The sequence below is a fragment of the Electrophorus electricus genome, chromosome 10, assembly GCF_013358815.1.
Source record: "Electrophorus electricus isolate fEleEle1 chromosome 10, fEleEle1.pri, whole genome shotgun sequence".
Taxonomy (NCBI): domain Eukaryota; kingdom Metazoa; phylum Chordata; class Actinopteri; order Gymnotiformes; family Gymnotidae; genus Electrophorus; species Electrophorus electricus.
In genome coordinates, this window is record NC_049544.1 from 964,678 (window position 1) to 979,399 (window position 14,722).

Sequence of the window (14,722 nt, forward strand, 5' to 3'; positions counted from 1 at the left end):
TGTTCCTAGTGCACAAAGTCCTAATGATTACAGCTATATTGTAATGGCTCAAATTGGGTGGCACTCACTACCCAGATTCTGTGGGTGGTGACATTGTCAACCACAGTTGCTCTTATCTCAGTTGAAACATTTTGGTTTCTTCCTCATCCTCTTCCTCAGTCTCTGTGCTCATTCTTGCTCCATTTTGATCCAAATCACTGTGAAGTATGTGTACACTTTTACAACAAACAGGATAAGTTACTGTGGGTAGTTGTGTTTGCACAGGTGAGACGTGTGAGGATCATGGTAACACTGAATTGTGTTTTGGTGACTGAGGTGTTTTTACAAAATAACAGCTGTTTGATCACTCTGAAAGATCAGAGTGTGTGCAAAGTTTTGCATAATGAATGCAGCAGATTTGCAAACTACAGATACAACAAGAGATGTCATAGTTAGGTGATGCATTGTTGGGTGTTATAAAGTGCTGTAAGCCCCACCACTAAGCCAGAGACCTGCCAGGTTCTGAACATCAGTTAACAAAGTGCATTATGTTTACTACACATAGTCATCTGCTGCCTTCTCTGTGGCACGCTAATCTGCTAATCTGCAGGCTGGCCCTTGTAGTGTAAGGTCACGACTGAGCTCCATATGCTTTGTGATGAAGGTGTTGACTGGACACTAATTTGCCATATAGTTGGGTGATTATGTTTCTTGTTTTGGAGGTGTTTTGGCACAGTGAGGACTCACTCATTTGAAGGGGTGTAGCTACAGGTGACGCACTGGGTTCAAAGGGGCGTTTGGATGCGGTGTAATTTGTTTCATATGTGCTTCAGCCTGGTAGGTTGATAGTACACTTGAAATCCATAATTCAGTTTTAAACCCCAATCACTTGTATATGTCCATTGTACCTGGATCACCCTGACAGCCTAGAAATAGACAGCTTTCTATAAATGTTTCAATCTTTTTTTCTACAAAAATGATTCTATGTTTGGCAGATGCTCTTATTCAGAACACTTACATCTTTATGATACTCCATGCACTCCCTTGGATTTAAAACTCCTGATTGTGCTGTTAGCAGTGCGATACGTTACATGATCCACTAGGTGATCAACTGGTACCTTCCAGCAATGAAGGAGTTAATGTTGTGCTGTCGCACAGGATGTTCGGAAATATTTAAAGTGGCTTAATGCACTAAAACGATGCCCTAGGAACAGCAGATTTGGCTTACATATTACTTATAATGAATACTCTCACTTTCAAAAGGAACTTGTATTCTAAGTATAAATTAGTCATATTTATGTTAAGTGTTTATATTTCCATTTAAACATGTTATATGGAAAAAGCTGAATGTGCATTGATGTACTAAAATAAATACTTTATTCTTCGGTTTTAGATCATTAAGAACACTTAACTTTTATGGCTAAAGCAATCTCATGTTGTTGTTAACGCCAGTCTGGATTGACCACTGCAATTTATAGCTAACATCTGCTCAAAATGTTTATGAATACATCATCTAACTTTTACTTGAGGTTATTCAGGTTTTTAAAAGAACAGTGCTGCAATAAATGGGATTCATAAGAAGTTCTAAACAACACCTTTTAGGTCAATCTCCTAGTCTAAAGAATTAGGCAACGTCTTTTAATGTCTCTTTAAAAAACGCATTGACTGATGAACAGACATATACAGAACAGAACATGACTATCAGGCTATTTCTCAGGCTATTGGTAACTAGGGTTTGTGACAGCTTCAGAAAAAAACCCTCTAATCAGTTTTCAAATACAGCAGCACCCCCCCCCCCCCCAAAAAAAAACCCCAAACAAAAACAAAAAACAAAAACAAAACAAAAACGCCAGTGGTGTCGGTGAGAAGGCTAACACGGCGGCGCAGCGTTGTGAGAACACAAGATGCGCTCTCTCGGTGACACACCGGCCCTCCTGCCGAGACCATGCGCGCGGGAGAGCACACAGTCCACGTAGCGCTCCCAGAAGACCTGCGCGAGCTTCATAAACAGGTCCTGGTGCTTGGGCAGCTGGGACGCGCGCAGGTACGTCATGAAGTCCCAGAACCCCCCGACCGTGTCTGCGATGCGTAGTCGGCGCACTTCGATGACCGCTAACGACGACGCATCCCAGCACTCCCCGTTGATCTCGCCCAGGTTCGCCGGCACCTCCGCGTTCAGCGCTGCGGGGTTGGAGCGCGTGCACACGGAGGCTGCGGCCAGCAGCAATAGGCACAAAGACTTGGAGCGCCACCGTCTTGGAGCGCAGCCAAGGTTGCCAACTATGCGGGCCACCGTTGAATCCATGATTGGGCGCCAAAGTTAGAATTTGGGCAAATATTTGGAAATTGGGTCAATCTGAAAATGAGAATGAATAACATGAGAGGTGTCTGGTTCAAACTTTAGTTGCCTACGTAAACTTTCACGAGCGAAGTGGAATAGGCTACTTAGCAAACGTGCCGTTGCATTTTGCAATAATGTCTGCCACGATGAACGTCTAACAAACGCTCTAACATAACTAAGTGTATATACATGTTTGGGGTGCCAAATTTAAAAAGTTACCCATTTTTAGGTAAGATTTTATTGATATTTATCTCAACTTCAATATGTTTAGACAGAAAATAACTATTCCTAAACTGTTCCTGTTCATTGTAGAGTTTAACAAAAATGTTTGAAAAATGACCCATATAAAGAAATATTTGTTAAATGTAGATGTAAATGTTAAATGTAATCATAAATGCTCAGTGTAACTGCTTTTAAATGCAGATGTAGGATGCAACACGCACACACAAGCAGATAGAAAGAGAGAGAAAGAGAATTTTAGTGAAGTACACAGTTTCACGCACACACCCACACCCACACATTATATATATATATATATGTATGTATATATAAACAACACCTTTTAGGTCAATCTCCTAGTCTAAAGAATTAGGCAATGTCTTTTAATGTCTCTTTAAAAAACGCATTGACTGATGAACAGACAAATACAGAACAGAACATGACTATCAGGCTATTTCTCAGGCTATTGGTAACTAGGGTTTGTAACAGCTTCAAAATTCAATAAATAAATAAATAAATATATAGATTGACCTAAAAGGTGTTGTTTATATATATATATATATATATATATATATATATAATATATATATATATATATATATATATATGCACTTTTGTGCTCTGTCTCTCTCTCTCTCGTTCTGTCTCTGTCTTTGTCTGCTACGTTCTCTCTGTCTCTCCTTTTTCATGGTGGTTACCGCCACACAGGACTATGCCGCTTTCTGCAGCCTCTACAGACGTTATTTAGCCAACACGTCACCATTACTCTGTGTGTGTGTGTGTGTGTGTGTGTGTGTATGTGTGTGTGTGATTTGCATAGAAAAGAATGGTAATATTGAAAGGCATCTGAAACATACCAGGAGCAGACAGTATCAAGACAGAGCCGTGAAATGGCAAATTGTCTCAATCAAACTGCAAATGTACCCATAGCAGATATAGATTGTATGGTTTTGGGAGGGGTTAGAGCTGCTCTACATGACATCACACCACTGAAAGGGTTAAAGCTGCTCTACACGACATCACACCACGGGTTAAAGCTGCTCTACACGACGTCACACCACTGGGGTTAAAGCTGCTCTACACAACGTCGCACCACTGGGGTTAAAGCTGCTCCAGGTAGGGTACGTTTTGTTAGGTTTTCATTCTGAATGCACCTTGGAAGGTTCAGACATGACATTATTGGTTGGCCAACCAGATGTAACATAAATAAAACAATTCAGGAACCCATGTCAACAACTGATATGGAAAGAGTCTCTAATGAAGTTCGTTAGCTAGAAATGTGCTGATGCTTTTTAAAGTGAAGCCAGTTATCTAGCAGATTAGCTGCATTGGTTACTTAGGCTGAGTTAAGGGAGAGCTTTAATGTGAGATTAACTAAGGGTCTGTATAATGGCTTGACAGTAGGCTATATTACATCTGGCTTGCGACATAATAATGATGTGTGTGAAACTTCCAACATGTGTTCAGCATGGCAACTGTGGATGCTGACGTAGCTACCATCACAGGTGTCGCACCCTGGAGTGTGGAGGTTCACACTGCTCCTGTTTGTGGTCCTGATGATTTTCTGTAGAGCAACTCTAACCCAACCCATGCCATCACCGCTCACTCAGTATTAGTATGGGAACATTTGTACAATATGTCATTAACTAAATTGGCCATTTTAAAGCTGTTTCTTGCTAGCTTTACTCAGTAGAATTTCAATGTTACCAACTCAGAAAACTCAGGGAGGCGTGTATGTAGATTTTCATATTAATATATAGATTTCAAATCCCATATTTACACCTAACATTTACAATTATAATTAACATTTACATTTTACATATTTAACAATTACATTTAGCATTTAATATTTACATTTAACATTTACATTTATATTTAATGTTGTCATTTATTATTTATATCTGTAACTTTTAAACATTATTTTTGAAAAACTACAATGAATAATAAATGTTTTAGCTGTCTAAATGTACAGAAATGGATATATTTTTAAGGTATGCTAAATGTTTTTTAAAAAATGTCAAAAGCTTTTTACATCTGGCACCCCACAAACATCCACATATACATTAATTAACATGATCACTCATCATCCCTTAACCTTATATTTAAATTAGGCCTCTAAACCACATTGTTGGATGCATAAGGCTTGAAACAGTTGAAACTGAAGCCAAGACAACCAATAGCAATATATTCATTTTCATTTTACTCTACTTTGGAAAGTCATTAAAAAAAAGTCTTTTGGATTTTCTGTCAGCTGTATTTTCACATTAAACAAGGCTAGTATACCAGTCTCATTTTTAAAAGTTGTTTTTATAACATTTACATATGTCTATATAGTCAAATTAAAATAAATGATGAAGTCAAGCATGCTGTTACACTGTAAGGACCATATGCTATCGGATACTTATGTTCATATTCAGCCCAAAGCGTTAATCAGTTGAGTTAATGAATGAAAGTAGCCTACCAGTAAGATGCCGTGTGAGAAGAGCAGGTCTTCTGTACATAAGCGCACTACTCACAAAGCTGATCTCTGCCCGGTCACGTTTCTAAACTGTAGGCTAGTTATGTGAGACTGCAGACCCCTGCCTTGCTTACTGCTGGAGCGAGAAATTGGTTTTAAAAGACTGCCCGCACTTCTGGGGAACGTAAAGCACTGCACGCCCACGTGTCAAACGTCATGGTGTTGACCAGACAGCGCACCTGGCAGTTCGCTTTAGTGTCATAGGTCAAATGACTTAGGCTGTTGTCCGCCTCTTTACAAAGGCCCAGAGTCACTGCAATTACAACATGATTGGGCCTATATTTCTGTTTCATTTAACCTACTTTTTATACATAATAAAACAATTGGAGGCTTCACCTACACCTGTTAGTCATTTTTGTTTATTAATTGTAATTTCAGGGCCTACAAAACTAAGCAGACTGGAGAGAATGACAGGTTAGGGTAGCAGGCTATGCTGAATTATTAAGGTTTCTTAAATTCCAGTATGGGGTCTGTATGTATCTTTCATGATCTGCCTGTAAACTGTCCAAATATTTTATTATTGTCCACTACACACTACATCTGACCCTTGTAACCTGTTAACTAGCAGGCGGTTAAAAGTCCTTCCCTCAGACATAACGCAAAGATTTAATTTAGTGTCGCTTTGTTTTTATCCTCTTTATTATTGGCTATTGAAAGTAAAAAGGTTGTGCATGTGCATGTGATTGTTGTCGTTCAAAATGTTTTATGTGCTTCAGGCAGAAGTGGTCACTATAAACGCAGACTATTGGTTCTTTAAGCATATTAGTAATAATCCGCTCTGTCATTACTAATCTGTTTAAGATAATACTGTAAATTGTGCATAACGATTTTGTTTAAAGTTTTTTAAAGACATATAGTAATACACCAAAAGTAACCAGTTTCGAGTCAAGTCCTTTAAAATGTAACAGTTTTAACAAAAACTTGCAAAACGTTTCTCGTGAAGCAAGTTTGGCCGACGGTGTTTCGCAGAATAAGATACGATGGGCGTGTCAAACCGGGGCGGGGCCGAGGTGATTGACGCCGCTTCGGACCAATAAGACCTCGACACTACGGGTGTCTTATATTACCGTTGTCGAACTCACATGAGGATGCTTTGATCAAGTTAGCCGTGCTAGCTGGCAAACGATGATAAAACACATAGAGTTGTGTCAAGTGTTGTAATGTCGAACTCTTAAAGTGCATCATTTGGTTGTTTCAAGTTGTGTAGATATGGTTTGGATTAGCAGAGTGTGTTGGCGTAAGGTAAGCAGCCACGTACACTGATTCTTTGTTAGCTATCTTAGCTAACAGGTCAGTCAGTGCGGCTCGAGACTGCAGTTAGCCACCTAGCTAGCTAGCGTCCCACAGACTCCTGTCCTACTAAACTCGTTTAGCGGTTAGTCGTGTAGCACGACTAGCTAGCGTCAGCTCCTGGTTATATGAGAATCTCTTCTTCAACATTTCTGCATCAGGTTTACCTGGTATAAAGTTAGTCAGGATTTATGTGGCCGTTAAGTTGTAGTGTGACGTAAGAAACATGCGTTCTGTCGATACTGCCTAATCAATAATCCCTCATTAGTAATCAGACACATGGAAGCGGATGTTTGGTAGTGAGCTGTTAGAAAACGGGTCTTGATTAGTGCTAGTAGCAGACACAGCTGATGTGCTGCCTGCGTTTGTGATCTGTCAGATCTGTTCTGCTGGATTTGCGTAGTCGTGAGGCTGCTAATGGAAGACACTGTTTTGTTTGTATTTTTATTCTTGGTTTCCTCCTCTCCGACTGCAGTATGGGAACTTTGTGGATAACCTGCGACTGTATGTGAGAGGTGGAAGTGGTGGAATGGGAATGCCCCGCTTGGGTGGGCAGGGTGGCACCGGAGGAGACGTGTGGGTGGTGGCCGAAAAACACCTAACTCTGAAACGCGTCAAAGACAGATATCCCAAGAAACGCTTCATTGCTGGCGGGGGCTCCAACAGCAGGTGTGTAGGTCACGTCACACCCTCCCATTCTGAAATGTTCTTTATTTTGCATGTACCAGTGTCCCACTTCTTAAAACCTGGGAATAAAACTGACAGCAGTTCGGTTTGCAGGTCAGTATGCTGACAAAACAGTCCAAGGTAGCCTGGCTTGGATTCATTGCTCTCATGATTGATTTGAACAGGGTTTATTTAAGGTTCTTTTAATGGCTTCTGTTACTCTGATAGTGTTGTGATGAATAGACAGCAGTGTTCTCCACAGTTGCAGTGTATCTCTGAAAGATCACTGTTGTGTGGTTTGAATAATGTAAACATTTTCAGTGTTCATTTCTGAGTAGCATTAATCAACTTGTATGTACAGTCTACATGAGACCACACCAGAGACCACACACACACGATCACATCATAGACTTGTATATACAGTCTATGGACCCCACACACACGAGACCGCATCATAGATTTGTATATACAGTCTGTGGACCGTGAACATGAGACCACCTCTTAGACTTGTATATACAGTCAATGGACCACAGATGGCTATCTTAAATATGGGCAAAATGAAAATTACACTTTTAAAATTCTGTTTTTACTTCTGGTTTCTAGGCATTGACAGCAAAAAGAGAAAAATACATAAATAATTGTTTTTTTTAAAAATGGTACTATGGTATCTTGTCTCAAGATATTTTGGCAAAAACCATATTTATCAACACCAACAACTAAGGCAGAGAAAGAAAAAAAAAACACATTTAACACTTAAGGTCAATTTACAAAATAGTAGTTCAAGAAGAGGCGGGAAGATGAGTGTTGACAGATATGTCCAAGTACAAATACCACTGGTCCCAGATAAATCTGAGATGACAGAAAACCATCTTGAATTAGGATGACACTTTTTTTTTTTTTTTCTTGTTGTGTTTTCAGTATCCGTGCACTGAAAGGCGCAAAAGGGGAGGATGTGGAAATCTCTGTTCCAGTTGGCATCCGTGTGACAACAGATAATGGTCAGGTCCTAGGTAAAGCCACACCCCCTCTGGCAGATTCAGGCTGCAGTGTAGGAGATCCCAGCCAGGGTCCTTGAGTTCCTCAATACTTCATCGTTTCTGTTTTCTCTGCTCCATCCAGCTGACAGTAACTCAACTGATGTCTGTTTCCTAATGTGAACCTCATCCAGGCATCTTCTCCTTTTCTCTTGCCCTTTGGGTGCAGTTTTTAAGTCTTCTGCTCTCTTTTGCTGCAGGGCAGCTGGACTACGAAGGGGACAAGGTTCTGGTGGCCCGGGGGGGGCACGGGGGATCCCTGAACTCAAGGTTTTTACCCCGTAAAGGCCAGCTCCGCCAGATCCGTCTGGACCTCCGACTCATCGCAGACATGGGGCTTGTGGGGTAAGGTGCAGTGCACTCGCTCAGACATGTGCCCACACTATTACAGTTCTCATAGGATGTCTCCTTCTTTTCTAAATTATTTTTGTGGTTGTAGTGTTTAATGTTTGAAATGAGCACTATTTGCATAAGGTGAGGGCTTTTGAGAACTGCGTTGAGCCTGAGTTTTAAGTCTTTCTTAAAAACATCTGTATTAGGATAGAATAGCAACATATTAAGAAATAATTAGTGCTTAAGGCTGACAAATATATCATTGGCTAGTCATTATCACAATATCGACCGTTTCAATACCAATATCCTAGAAGATTGTAGTATGTAAATAATCTCCTTAACACATCACTGCATTTTTGTGTCCTTTGAACCTTCTGACCAGTTGATGTTCTGTGGGAGTTTTAATGAATCAAGGTATTTAATGAATCAAGGTATTCACATGTTCAAACAAACACAAATATTTATATTATTATATTATTATATAATATGATTTATATAATTATTAAAAAGAATTCAGAGCAGTTTTCAACCACTTCACACTTAAGGGTTCACCAATGTGTGTTCAGAATTTCAGAAGGTGTTTCTCAGTTGTAATATGCAGCATTAAAATCGCAATATTTTGTCCATATGGTTCAGATCTACTACAGACACACAGAATAGACTGTACAGCAAAGCATGTGGTGACTACAGAGAATAACATGCGTGTCGCACGTGGCAAGCACTTATTAATACATTGGAGACTGGAAGTTTCAAACTTGTTTGTGAGCACACAGTAGAGCTGCTCATACAACTGTGTATGTGCTCATTGAACTTTCATTCTGAGAGAGAGATCAGATGTTAATATTGGCCAAAGTCTCTGTGACCAAATACCCATTAATTAACCCTTTATTATCCCAAAAGAATATTCTGATGTTAAAATGTTAGAATGCACAGCCTAATGCCTCATTTATGCTCTGTGGAGAATGTAGCCTTCTACAACAGCCAAAAGTCACTTTTAAATGAACGCCACACCTGCACGCGTGTGTAAACTTTGAGCTGCCTGTTTACATATGCCAATGCACAAAACGGCTTTTTGATAGTTAAGCATGTTATGTACCTAATACCCAATGAGAGTGCTAATTTGTAACCACTTCCTGGGTGAAAGGTAGACTGAAGTTCTGTGTAGTGTCATTGACTACATTTCAGGGCTCACATCCAGTGGCTGTACTGACCAAATACGGTCATATTTAAATGTGTTTTATGCTTTTCATGATGGTCTTGTACCCTGTGTACGTCTGCCGTAACTGGGCTCTTGCATGACTGTTCTAGCATTTAACATTGTTTAATTTTGTCGTGCATTTACAGTATATACAGGCATCATCTGCCTTTTTAAGGTAATTTATGAAAGGCTACTGGAAACCTGGCATGATGGGACAGAGAACAAGACAGGTTATAATCAGCTAACTCCTGAGTGGATAGGAATGGCTGAAAAGACTGAACACTGACTTCTTAAATGGAACTAGTGGGATTCTTTCTTTTTCTTTCTTTTAAATGCAGGTTCCCTAATGCGGGCAAATCCTCTTTGCTGACTGCTCTGTCTCATGCCACACCTCAGATCGCCAGCTACCCGTGTGAGTACTGACCACCGCACACACACTTTCAGGTACAACTTTAACCATCAGATTTTAAAAATCTGAGCATAAATTAATGTGTTGATTTAGAATAATTCCATCCACCCATGTTACTGCTACAGATAAAAGATGAAAACTGGTCGAATGTCACTTAACAGGACTCTCCTGGCCAGCAATGGTTTGGTGAATGATTCTGACAACATCAGTTGGAGATTAACATTAGAAACCAAAATACTATTTCTGGTGCTAGTGTAAATTTTTTCCTTTGACTCCTGCATGGTGGTTTCCTGTGGCTGCCACATGGCAACCGCATGCTTGTTAGGTCATGTCTGAGCCGCAGGACTCGAAAATGGCGCAGCGAGGGAAATGTTGCCAGTACGGAGTGTGCAGGCTTGTGTGGGATCGTCAGTTCCAGTCCCAAGCTTCAGTACGCACTCGTCCTTGAGGGAAGAGTCGGAAATCAGGCATAAAATAGGCAGAAATCCACATATGAGCTGACTGACAATTATTTAAGTGTACTGTCTGTAGTCACCTCTGCTGGCCGTGATGCACTTGTTAGGGTCTTTGTGAATTTTCTTCTAGAAGCTTACATGTCACTGGTCGAGGTGCAGAGGAGACACTGGTGACTGTCAATATCAGTATTTTTCTCATATCAAAAAAAGAAACGCAACAGATATGTTTTGGTTCTCAAAGGCTTATTGGATTACTGTAGGGATCTGTACAACTACAGCGCCTCATGTAAATGTAGGTAATGATGACTGAGCATTTCAGAATCAAGGTGCAAATTTGAACGAGTTTTTGAAGGTTAATAGGTTGGCTCGTATAAATCTCCACTGGTTTTTGGTTATGAATGTTGTACGCTCAAGTGCACCTCACAAATTTTACCTTGTGATAGCATCCTGTCAATGCTCCCAGCATGCCCTGGAAGTGTTGAGATTGTTTGGAATACTCTTTTCTGTCTTCTCCAGTCACCACTGTGAGACCTGAGATTGGGAAGGTGATGTACACCGACCATAAGCAGGTAACGACCTCTTGAAGCACACCTTACTGAGACGCACCAGCCACAGGTGCCGTCTAGCTGTGAACTGTTCTCAAACGCACTTGAACACACAAAGAAACTTTTCCCTTCCTTTCGGTTTTGCCCTGACAGTTAGCCCTCGATCCAATCAAATTTACATTTATGGCATTTATCTGATGCTTTTATCCAAAAAGACTTAAAATTCTGACTGTCCACAGCTTGAGTAATTGAGGGTTAAGGGTCCCAACAGTGGCAACTTGGCAGTGGTGGGACTTGAACCAGCAACCTTCTGATTACTAGTCTAGTACCTTCACCACTGAGCTAGTGGATACTTGTGGAGTCTGACTGATTTAAATGGCCTGTTCCTGACCAAGGGAGACCATGTCAAAGTCAGCTTCTGAGCCACCATCACCGTGGAAATGGCCACACTCTGAGGGCCTTGCTCACAGCGTCGTTCTGCCGCATGACCAGGCTGTGTGTCCTGTCGCAGGTGTCGGTGGCAGACTTGCCTGGCCTGATAGAGGGCGCCCACATGAACAGAGGGATGGGACACCAGTTCCTCAAGCATGTGGAGAGGACCAAACAACTCTTGTTCGTGGTGCGTTGAAACGATCTGTATTTCTGAGTTTGAGTTTCTCACAAGCCCATCTGTGTACTGCATCGATCTGGGCTCATCTCACGTGTTGCAGGTGGACGTCTGCGGTTTTCAGCTGGCCAGCAGCACGCCGTTCAGATCTGCGTTTGAGGCTGTGCAGCTGTTGAGTAAGGTAGGGTGGCGCCGAGCTCCAGACCCCACCCTCACCCTCGTTTACGCACTCTGTGCTTTCCTGTAGCACAATGCTGCATTTGTCATGATCGGGGTAAACACTGGTATATTTTATAGAGTGATGAATATTGTCGGAAGTTTAGGTATTGTTCGATACAAGCAGAGAATCGTATCTTCGAGCCCTGATCTCAGCCTGGGTTTTGGCTTCTACACCAGGAGCTCGAGCTGTACAACAAGGAGCTGCTGTCCAAGCCTGCCATCCTGGTTGTCAATAAGATGGATCTGCCGGAGGCTGAGACCAAGTTCCGAGAGCTGGAGTCCCAGCTGGAGAAGCAGGAGGGTAAGCCCCTATCTGATCAAACGCTGCCCACCTCTGTCAGCATATTGAGAGTCATTCAGAAGACTGTGTGCTTCCGAAACACCACCTGTGGTGGACTAGTTCAGCCGAGGCGCGATGGCAGTGGGTGCCTGGTTCCTCCCACTGAGGTGTTTAAAAAGAAGGAACCCTGTGCGGCTGAAATGCCAGCATGTGAGGTTTTAGACGTCGGTAGAGACGTGTCTCGAATATTACTCCCACTGTTGGGTTTTGTACGACAAGGAAAATCTAGATGAATTTCTCACAGGGATGTTGGTGATGGTGATTCATGCCTTTTCAAGGGGAGGTAGGGAGGAGGAAGGAGGAGTCAGGGTGGGGGTAGAACTTTGTTTTTTTTTAATTTTTTTTAATTTTTAAAAAAAAATAAACAGCACCTGAAACATTTCAAATAACCACCGGTGACCCCGGTGACCTTTTTAAGGGTGGCTGACCATACCACCTGCTCTCCTCAGGGCTTGGTGATCTGCCTGAGAACATGGTCCCTGTCAGCCTCCCCCATTTCAAACACACCGTCCCCGTCTCTGCCCTGAATGGCCTCGGACTTCCCCGCCTGAAAGACCTCATCCGCCAGTCACTGGAAGAGCAGAACGCCATGGAGGCGGAGAGACCGCATGCAGACAGGCTGCGGGAGCTGAGAAGGGAGGTCCCGGTGGTTGCCCGCCCAGTCTGGGGGGAGGCCCACTCAACCTCCGAGCCCTCCTAGACTGCTGGATGGGACGTCAATGTGGTGGTTGAGAACTTTGGTCATCCTGAATGTAAGCTGTCTTCTCTACGCTGTTTATTTTGGCCTTTGCTTGGTCAAGCAAAGGCCTGTAGATACACTGCCTGTGTAACACCGCAGGGAAAAGATAATGTTTCACTGAAGCCTGGATTTGGTTTCTCAGGCTGAACTGTTCCAGCAGAAGGTGGTCTGTGGTTTTAAGCCTCCATTTCAGTGGGTTTGTTCAGGTTTTCTTTTTCCTTAACAGGCCTCAGGTGATCTAGTACCCCAGACAGACTCTGAAAATAGCTTGACCCTCTTCAGAACTGTAGGGTCTGGGGACATCAGACATGTGTAATGGAGTGAAGAGGCCAGATGAGTGATGATATTTATGACTTTAATATGCTTTTACATTTGTAATTTGATCAATAAACCACATTGTTAAAAACTGTTTCATTATGTTCTGTTTCATAATATCATCTTAATCACGTTTGTTTGTGTCTAGTCTGTTTTCTGTTCAAAAATGCAGGTTCTGACTGGCTTTTCACTGAATAGTGGGAAGTGCTCCCATCTGCTGGAATAGTGAAATATAACATCTTCCATGCATAATGGGAGACTTCATGGGAGTTTTGCCAATGTTACTTTTATGAACAAGCATAGGATGCGTTAGGGGAAAAGTTTAATACGTAACCAATAAAGTACACCATCAAGCACTTCAAGTGTTTGAATATTTATTAAGGATTCAGATATATAGCACTTCAGATCTGCTTGAGTGTTTAGCTTTCTACAGATGTAAAACTGTGACATTTTTAACATGATAAATGTTTTAATAAATAACTAAAAGAAGAAATGGTGAGGTTTTAGACCTGAATCTTTGAACCCTCCTGGCCCATGCATTAAGTCCAGTCCCTCGAACCCCTGCTGTGGTTCCACCCACCTCTCCAGATAACTCCAGACTGCCTGTGCCTCCGTTCTGTACCAGATGTGTTTGACACACTCGTGCTCACAGAACCCACAATACACCTCTTGTTTATTTGTTCTTATGATTATTGCTTATTTAGTTCCTGTTGTTGTGTTTGTTGTCCACTAGAGGAAGATGAGACCCTCTCAAGGTTTCTTCCTCAAGCTCTATGGAGTTTCTCCTCACCACTGTCGCCCATGGCTCGCTCACTGTGGGCTTGGACTCGGATATGTTTAAAGCTGTTGTGACATTTATTGTACAAATGCTGTCTAAATAAATTTGACTTTGACTTTAAAGATCTCCCACCAAGCTGAATAAAAAGGGATGAGCAGAAGTTGGAATGAGTCCTTAATGAAGAAAAAATAATGGGCTGGTTAGCAGAAATAGCAGTGTCTTCATTTATCTACAATCTCACATTTACAGTATAAACAATTTGTTTACAGACTCAGCTTTTCTGTTGATCACTGAACTAACATTTAGTTGTATAACCTTTTATTGCTGATAACCGCTTTACATCTGTGTGGCATGGAGTCAACCAACATCTAACACCTGCAAACAGATATTCCAGCCCAAGCTGACTGGACTACATTCCACAGTTCTTCTGCATGCTTGGGTTTTACATCAAAAACTGCATTTTTGAGGTCACTCCACAAACTAATCAGATTGAGGTCTGGGGATTGGGCTGGCCACTTCATAACATCAATCTTGTTGGTCTGGAACCAGGATGTTGCCCACTTGCTGGTGTGTTTGGGGTCATTGTCCTGCTGAAACACCCATTTCAAGGGCATTTCTTCTTCAGCATAAGGCAACATGACCTCTTTCAGTATTTTGATATATTCAAACTGGTCCATGGTGCCTGGTATGCAATCAATGGGTCCGACTCCAAAGTATGAGAAACATCCCCAAACCAT

The 14,722-nt window shown here is 41.7% G+C and overlaps 2 protein-coding genes across 2 annotated transcripts; one reads left to right on the top strand and one right to left on the bottom strand.

Moving 5' to 3' along the window:
• Positions 1-1,849: 1,849 nt before the first annotated feature.
• Positions 1,850-2,284, bottom strand: LOC118242136 (protein FAM237A-like). The gene has a single exon (XM_035530687.1). It carries the CDS (start codon positions 2,282-2,284, stop codon positions 1,850-1,852), a length of 435 nt encoding a protein of 144 aa, XP_035386580.1.
• Positions 2,285-6,122: 3,838 nt separating this feature from the next.
• gtpbp10 (GTP-binding protein 10 (putative)) lies at positions 6,123-13,301 on the top strand. Its single transcript, XM_027011526.2, has 10 exons — positions 6,123-6,299; positions 6,823-7,016; positions 7,932-8,023; positions 8,248-8,392; positions 9,917-9,990; positions 10,959-11,011; positions 11,499-11,606; positions 11,698-11,775; positions 11,991-12,114; positions 12,603-13,301. The coding sequence occupies exons 1-10, from the start codon at positions 6,267-6,269 to the stop codon at positions 12,851-12,853; spliced, it is 1,152 nt and encodes a 383-aa protein (XP_026867327.2). The 5' UTR covers positions 6,123-6,266; the 3' UTR covers positions 12,854-13,301.
• The last annotated feature ends 1,421 nt before the right edge of the window (positions 13,302-14,722 follow it).